This window comes from Vicugna pacos, chromosome 12, assembly GCF_048564905.1.
Source record: "Vicugna pacos chromosome 12, VicPac4, whole genome shotgun sequence".
NCBI classification, from domain to species: Eukaryota; Metazoa; Chordata; class Mammalia; order Artiodactyla; family Camelidae; genus Vicugna; species Vicugna pacos.
In genome coordinates, this window is record NC_132998.1 from 21677866 (window position 1) to 21686607 (window position 8742).

An 8742-nucleotide genomic window follows, 5' to 3' on the forward strand; every position below is an offset into this window, starting at 1 on the left:
GGTAATTAAGTTTATTCATTTATTTTTAGAGGAGGTACTGGGGATTGAACCCAGGACCTTGTGCGTGCTAAGCAGGCACTCTACCACTTGAGCTATACCTCCCCTCTCCTAATTCTTTTTTAATTGAAGTATAGTCAGTCTACAATATTATGCTAGTTTCTGGTGTTTCTGGTGTACAGCATAGTGATTCAGTTATACATATGTATGTATACATACTCCTTTTCATATTCTTTCTCAATATAGCCTATTATAAGATAATGAATCTAGTCCCCTGTGTTGTACAGTAGGCCCTCATTCTTCTCCTAATTCTTGGCTGCTGTTGTTGGGGTCCTTTCCCGCCTCCACCACCAGGAACCGTGATCTGATTTGTCATATGAAGTGGGGTTTTCCTAGTATTCTAAGTACTTTTCATACTTACCAAATTCAGTGTGATGGGAACTACCTTACAGAAGAAGAAATGGAGGCACAGAGAGGTTAAATAACTTGCGAAAGGTCACACAGCTTAGACCATCTGTGTCCAGAGGCCTTAACAACCACAATACAGGCATCTCCAAACAAGCCGTGGTCTGGGAGATGCTCCCTCAACCTCTTCTCACCTGATCTATGGACTTGGTTGTACGAGTATGACAGCCCTGATGAGCAGAGCCACTGGGCATATTGGTGGCCTGTTGGAAAAATACACGAAACCAGGGAGTGGAAGGAGGCCCGGCCTCCTGGTGGGCTCTGAGTCACACAGGTCACCGGGGGCTGGCCCCCTCAGCCTGTCACCCTCAGCTGTCTCTCTGGGCCGCACACAGAGCCGGGGCTCGGAGATGGGAACTGCGATTTATAAGCTCTCGGGCAAAATCAACTTGCAGGTGAAGAAAACCCGCATACCCGGTAGGTTACCCTTGCTTCTGACAGTCTGACGGCACCCGGGCCACCGGGAGGACCGAGGGTCTCCACGTTGGTTCAGTTGTTTGTGCCTTTGATGTAGCAGAAGGACGCAGCTGGCCTGCAGGGCTGGGGATAAACACTTCAGCCGGGCCTGCTGCCTGGGTTTCTGGGCATCTGAGTTCATTATAAGTCAGTTCACAAGTAAGCTTTATTTCTCGTAGGCCAATATGCTTTCAAATGTCGCATGAATTAAACAAAAGGGTGGTGACAGCGGCGCCCTGCAGCTTCTTTCTATTACAGGACCGCTCAGGAGGTTAAATTTTCCATAACAGATGGAACACTAACGCCAGCATTAATTTTGACCAGTTATAAATATCAAAGACATGTGTCTTGCCTTTCCAGTTCTTCCTAAAAGGACTCAAGGACTTCCAGGGTTTAGTCCGCGGCTCCCAAGTCTTTCTCGGGAAGCAACGGAAATTGCATTCAGGCTCGCAGTGTGGACAGGGTCTTGCCTGTAAAATGCAGGGTGTTTCCGAGAGCTTCAAAAGTCGGCAGGCATTTATTAGCAACAAAATTTAAATGAGGATTTAACAGAAATTAAGTAATTAGTAAAAGAGGTAGATCTCCCACTCCTCTCTTGCCAGTGACAGATAGATTACCTATCCTGAGGCTAGTAAAGACCTCTGCAAGGTTGGGCGGGGGAACCAGAGGGGGCTCACGGGATGTGCGTGTGTGTGAGTGTGTGTGTGCATGGAGTGAGAAGGTGAGAAGGGCTGGAATGGACCCAGGGGGAACTTCTACCTGGTTTTAAGCCACGAGCTGTCTTGTTTCTTGGTGTGCACAGAAAGATGCCCACCTTTATCCTAAGCTATGGAAAATGTTGCTGAGGCTGTGCGTCTGCCACGTGCCCATCTTATTACTATTATCCAGAGGGCCTTACAAAACAAATCACTAGTTGTGTTTCTAGAATAGCTTGCCTGGTCCTAAGGCAAAGCATTGCCACGTTCATCTTACCTGAGACGCCATCAATTGTGATATTATTTTATGAATCACTAAGAAAGGCAAATGCTGTCAATTATCTGATGCACCATTCATTGTAAGATGTAAGTTCATTTCAGAGATAGTTATGTGTTTTTTAAAAAGTGCCTTTTAGGGGGAAAGTATAGCTCAGTGGTACAGCACCTGCTTAGCAGGCACGAGTTCCTGGGTTCAGTCCTCAGTATCTCCATTAAAAATAAATAAATCAACCCAATTACCTGCCCCCCAAAACAAACAAGTTTTTTTTTAAGTGCCTTTTAGTGTAGATGAAATTTGGTAGATAGCCTTCCAAAATTCCCTGCAGTCCCGTAAATCAGTGTTTCCCCCTAAACATATTCCCATCCCATTAAAACTCCATTTACAAGAAGGGGATTAAACTTTCCCGATGCTTGGGTTTTGCTTTCCTTTTTTCAAGTAAACTCTTCATAAAAGGAAATAGTGGGCCTGCTGTAGGCTTGACATTATAGTGCTAGAGATTAAAATTAATTATGAATCAGAAACAAAAATACATCAAAAGAGAAAATGTTTCCTAGTGAATTCCCTCTTGAGTGCTGACTAGCGCACAGCCCTCTACTTCAGTTTGCCTGTGCTGGGTGTTTTAGACATGTGTAAGTCATAGCAGTGTCAGTCTAGTTCCCAGATGAGAAGGGAGAACTCTGGAGCTTCTGGAAAAAAAAGAGGGTGCACAAGCGTGGAAGAGGGAAAATACGGAATACGGCTTTGGAGTGCATCCCTGCACTTTGTTCCACACTTCCCTCCCCTGGCTCCTCTGACACGCGCCAGTGCTGCCCCGCGATTTCTGGAAACTTTCTCCCGTCTTGACTTCCTTCCCCACGCTTTTGCTTTCTTCTCCTCTTGCGTCTCTGAATTTTACTTCTCAGTCTTCTTCAAAGCAGCCCTTCAACATCTGGGATCTCTCCTTCTCCTAGCTCTTAGTGTCCTAGGAGGAGCTGCCACTTTGTGTGAGCTCCGATTCTAGAACATTCTAGGATGTAACATGTCACATCACTTTAAGGCTCGCAGGGGCCCTGTGAGGCTCCACTCTCCCCTCTGCTCACAGAGGGTAACTTGTGCAAATCCTCACAGCCAGTCAGTGGTTGGGACAGAGTTCAAAGCCAGACGGTCTGACCAACCACCCACACTCTTTCCAGTAGGTACCCCCACCTCAGATGACTCCCTGTCACACCCAGGTCTCCCATACAACTTAATGAGCTAAATGACTCCCCATCTCCAACTCCATCTCGGCTCTTCCCCCCTGAACCAGAGACTCCCACACCCAACTGCGTACGGGACATCTTCCCTCCTTGTTCCCCTGGCACCCCCATGTCAGACGGCCCAGAGCCCACCCCTTCATCCTTTCTACCAGCATCCTCTCCTTGTGAAAAGCATCACCTGGGAGTCATCTTACAGTCCTCCCTCCGGGTATCAAAATCCTGACAAGACTAGTTGTATTCGTTTGCTAGGGCTGCCATAAAAAAACACAGCGGACTGGGGGCTTAAACAGCGAATTGTATTTCCTCCCAGTCCTGGAGGCTGAAAGTCCAAGAGCAAGGTGTCAGCAGCATTGCCTTCTTCTGAGGACTCTTCTTGGCATGGAGTTGGCCATCTTCTCCCTGTGTCCTCCCATGGTTACCCCTTGGTCTGTGAGTCATCTGTGTCCTAATATCCTCTTCTTATAAGAATACCAGCCGTATTGGATTAGGGTCCACCCACATGACTTCATTCTTTCTTAATTACTTCTCTAAAGGCTCTATCTCCAACCATAGTCATATTCTGAGGTGCTGGAGTTAGGTCTTCAACAAATGAATCTGCAGGAGATTCATCCCATAACACTAGCTTTTAGGCATCTCTCAAATTTGACTTTTCATCTTCATCCTCACTGCCAGCCTTCTAGTTGAGGACCACAACATGTCTCACCATTATGAATATTATAAGTGATTTGTTTCTGATTACAAAAGAATTAGATGAGCTCTGTAGAAAATACAAAATACAAAAAAGGATAAAATTTTAAATCCCAATAGTTGGTCATTGACACATATCCTTATCTTTTTTCTTTGTATATACATATATTTTTTACATTGAAGTACAGTCAGTTACAATGTGTCAAATTCTGGTGTACAGCATAATGTCCAAAATCATGCATATACATACATATATTCATTTTCATATTCTTTTTCATTAAAGGTTATTGCAAAATATTGAATATAGTTCCCTTGCTCTACAGAAGTTTGTTTTTTGTGTATTTTTATATATAGTAGTTAATATTTGCAAATCTCGAACTCCCAAATTTATCCCTTCCCACTCCCTTTTCCCCAAGTAACCGTAAGATTGTTTACTATGTCTGCAAGTCTGTTTCTGAGATGAACTCATTAGTGTCTTCTATGTATATATTTTTAAACATTGAATCATAACGTATATTCTTCTTTGTAATTTGAACGTCTCCTTTAACAATTTCTCAGGTCATTGAATACTGTTCTCCAACATCACTTATTGATCACATCCCAGTCTCCTATCACATAGATGTACCGTATTAACTGACTTCCCATTGTTGTACATTTGATTTCTGCCCAAGTTTTCAACGTTACAGTAAAGATACCTGTTCATAAGTCCTTCCTCACATCATGATTATTTCTTTAGAGTAAGTTCTTAGAAGTGGTGTTATTGGGTTAGTGTTAGTACAGTTTGAAGATTTTAAAATTTTTTATTGAGTTAATTTCCAACGTTGGTTTCAAGTGTACAGCACAGTGATTCAGTTATACATATACATACATACATATTTTTCTTTTTCAGATTCTTTTCCATTATATGTTATTACAAGAAACTGAGTATAGTTCCCTGTGCTATACAGTAGGTTTTTGTTGTTTATCTGTTTTATATATAGTAATGTGTATCTGTTATCCCCCAACCCTGATTTATCCCTCTCCACCCTTTGCCCTTTGGTAACCATAGTTTATTTTCTATGTCCATGTTTTTGGTTTGTAAATAGAATTTGTATCATTTTTTTTTAGATTCCATATGTAAGTGATATCATATGATATTTGTCTTTCTCTGTCTGACTTACTTTACTCAATATGGTAATCTCTGGGTCTATCCATGTTGCTGCAAAGGGCATTATTTCATTCTTTTTTATGGCTGACAAAAGGCCTTGCACAATTACCTTTGTCCTGTGACACCTCAGGGCACGTGTCCAACCCCAACCCACACAACTACTCCTGGAAAGTCCCTGGGCCTTGGGGTGAACACACAGGAGGACCCAGGCAAGAAGCCTGCAGGGGCCCTGGGAGCAGGCTGGAGACCAACTGGGCAGGGAAATTCTGAGTCCTGGGTGCCCAGAGGGTGAGACCCAGAAAGCAGCCGTATTGGCTCCAAGGGGCATATCTCATGGTCTCTGTGGAGAGGTTGTAGCCAGAGGAATGCCCTAGACAGGAGTCTGGGCAATACTGGGTGTACCTGTAGGTGTGCAAGATAACCCACTAGGGACCGAGAAGATACTAGACATTCTTTGTACTTAGTTTTCAATATCATCCTTAGATTTTTCCATTCTCATGCATCTTATTATATATGTGATATATTAATATAGTAGTACACATATAAAATTACAAATAAATAAAATTGCTTGCTCTGCATACATTATAGGTATATGTTCAATTTCTCCCCCCCCCTTTTTTTTTTACTGACAGTAGCATGGGTTCAAAACTGTTTAGAGGCTTCACTGTAGAGATTATATTAGTGAAGCTGACAAAAAAATATTAAACAGTTACTATATGTCCTAGCAGTTCTACTCCTAGGAATGGAAACAACCCAATGCCCGTCAAGTGAATAGATAAACCAAATACAGCACTTGCAGGCAATGCAATGTTATTCACCAATAAGAAGGAATGAAATGCTGATACATGCTGCACCATGGATGGACCTTAAAATCATCGTGCTCCGTGAAAGGAGCTGGACCCCAAAGACCACATAGTGTATGATTCCATTGATACAAAATATCCAAAACAGGCAAATCCACAGGGACAGAAAGTAGATTAGCAGTTGCCAGGGGACAGAGGAAGGAGTGGCTGCTAACATGTAGAGGGCTTGCTCTTGGGCTGGAGGAAACGCTCTGGAATTAGATGACAGTGATGGTCGCACAATTTTATGATCGCACTAAAAGTCATTGACTTGCCCTTTAAAATGGCTGAATTGCATGTTATGTGAATTTTATCTCAATTTGAAAATTGCAACTTCAATAAAAATAATAAACATTAACATATGCATAATATATAATTAATTAACTAATTAAAGAGAAAAAATGCAAAAAAAAATATGTCAGATGGATGGAGACCCACATACAGCTGACCAGGAATTGTGTGTGCTTCCTCCTTCAGAGGGTAAATACGTATGTCATTCTTACTGCCGAGACCTGGTACATCTGGATTATCCACAAAATGGGAAATTACCAAGCTGCATGCCCACCTGTGAAGTAAGGAACTCAAGCCTAAAGAGCCCTCAGGTAGGTGCTCTGCGGTGCTTGCGGTGTTCTGCGCTTGGGGGCAGTGCCGTCACCCGTAGACTGGTCTCCTTCCCTCACAAGCTCTGGCTCGTGTTCACTCTCTGCCACGACTCCTTTCCTCAGGGCTTGTTGCATGACTATGGGTTGGGATTCTAGAAGTAACAGGATAGACTGTGCCAATAGTTTATCCGACAGATCTGGGATGAGAAACGAGGCGTTGATCGGTACGATGACTGGTCCACGTTCAGGATGCCGTCTGGTTGACATGTGTACTCACTGCTGCTCAAAGCAGGACGTGAACTTTGAACGTGTGTGTTGGTTGTTTCTTCATCTGATAAAGAACCTCAGCATGCACACCTGGTCGGGAACCCATCAGTCTTTACGGGTTCCATTAAAGCAAGGATCTCCAACGAGCTGGTGGTGGTCTGCTTCCAATAGATCCTCAGCCTGGTTTCTGCCAGACCTCCCTTCTCACTGTTCTCCCTGGTTTGCTGAGATTTCCAGAAGGAAGGGGTACAACTGGCAGTAAAGCCCACTCCTCTGCAAACTTGACTATTTCTAGCATCTTCTCTCCTGACGTGTCAAGGTTACTCTTAAAAAGTCAGCTATTTGTTTCCCAGAAGGCTGGGGACACAGGCATTAAATGATCTTTGAGTATCTCATCAGCTTCTGGGAGCTCACTGTCAGGTCTGAATAGGATGACCCAAATCAGACAGCAATAGTCATCTTCCCCCCCGTAGGTAAATGAAGCTCTTTTTCAGTCTGGGGCCAAGGGCACAGCCCGTGACCAATGCTGAGCACAAAAGACCAGATCCATGGTTTTGCCATTTGTTTTTCCCCCAACGAAGTTAACTCTTGATCAGAGCAGTAATAGCTGTTGTGATGAGTTTGTTCAGCGTGTGTGGCTCACATCTGCTAAATTCCCATCCGACTTAATTACCCTTGGCAGAGGCACAGGGAACGAATGGGGAATCTGTAAAGGGCATGAATAATAGTTTTTCTGGCAAACTGGTGGCTTCATTTAAACTAGTGACGAATGTGAATTTTACAGCTGGATCCTATTGGGGTTCCTGCAAAGTTGTACCAGCTTTGAAACTAACTTCAGAAAATGCCTTCATCTCAGCAAGGAAAGCTTGGATTAGAAATGCAGTTTGTAATTTAATAGGATGACTTTGGAGTGAGCAGAGAGAATAATAGAGGTATTATGAGAAGCTCGAGGGAGAACAAATACATGTTTGTATGGCTTGGAAAAAAAATGCTGAGTTCGAGTGTAAAGTTTAAACAAATGCTTTAGGAAGCTTCTCAAAAGGTACCTGAACTACCAAAGCTTGAATAATTTATGTTATTTTCTTACAAAGATGTTTTTGAAAGTCATACGGAGCTCTCCTACATGGCTCTAAAAGTTTTAGAAAATGAAAACATAATTTGACATTTAATTTATTTTAGTTCAATTATTTTTAAACTGTAGAATTTGTAATTTAGGAGGAGCTGATATTTTGGGAAGCCCCAGATTTGGTTTGCCAGATAGGGCCAAGCAGAACATACGAAAAACCCTTCCCAATGGGCTGAGTATAAAATTTGTCTGTATTAGGGTAAGAAGCCCCCAGCTGAGAATGCCACTGTAGCATGTAATTTCCTGCACCGACCTCTGGCGGGTAATGATACATACTTCACAGGGGGTGATGAGAATTAAATTAGATTTTGGATAGTTTTTCTCTTCTTGAGGCATACCCAGTATAATACATTGTTTTAATGTTCTACCCAACCAATCCACTCTTGTGAGTTGTACTGGGATTTGACACTTACTTTCTCATGGGCTTTAAAGGTGCAAAATGATCAATGCGATGGTTCCCAAGTCATTTGCAGGATTCCGAGTCCTGGCAATATCTCAAGACTCAGGATATTAACCTTTGGGAAATGTGTATTAGCTGATTGTGTTGTCAAATCCGTGAAGACCCTCGAGAAGATTATTTCAAGCAGAATCATCTAGAAGCTGTAGAATTTGGCCAAGAACCAAGGAAATTATTCTCTCACTCCTATTTTGCTGCTGCTTTAAAAAAATTATTAAAAATTGTTTTGAAGTATCATTGATTTATTATGTGTTAGTTTCAGGTGTTCAGCAAAGTGATTCAATTATACACACACATATATATATATTCTTTTTCAGAGTCTTTTCCATTATCCATTATTATAAGATATTGAGTATAGTTCTCTGTGCTATACAGTAGGTCCTTGCTGGTTAACTATTTTATACATAACGGTATGTACATGTAAATCCCAAACTCCTAATTTATCCCTCTCCCCTTTCCCCTTTGGTAGTCATAAGTTTGTTTTTT

The 8742-nt window shown here is 42.4% G+C and overlaps 1 protein-coding gene across 2 annotated transcripts in view; it reads left to right on the forward strand.

Moving 5' to 3' along the window:
* Positions 1-8490, forward strand: part of TBK1 (TANK binding kinase 1) — a 67965-nt gene extending 59475 nt beyond the window's left edge. For both annotated transcript variants that reach the window (XM_031683111.2, XM_072973007.1), the window contains 2 exons: positions 6282-6406; positions 8232-8490. Coding sequence is in view for 1 of the 2 variants with exons in the window: in XM_072973007.1 (XP_072829108.1) it covers positions 6282-6288 (7 nt within the window). In the remaining variant the exon portion in view is untranslated. The remainder of the gene's footprint in view (positions 1-6281; positions 6407-8231) is intronic.
* Positions 8491-8742: the final 252 nt, after the last annotated feature.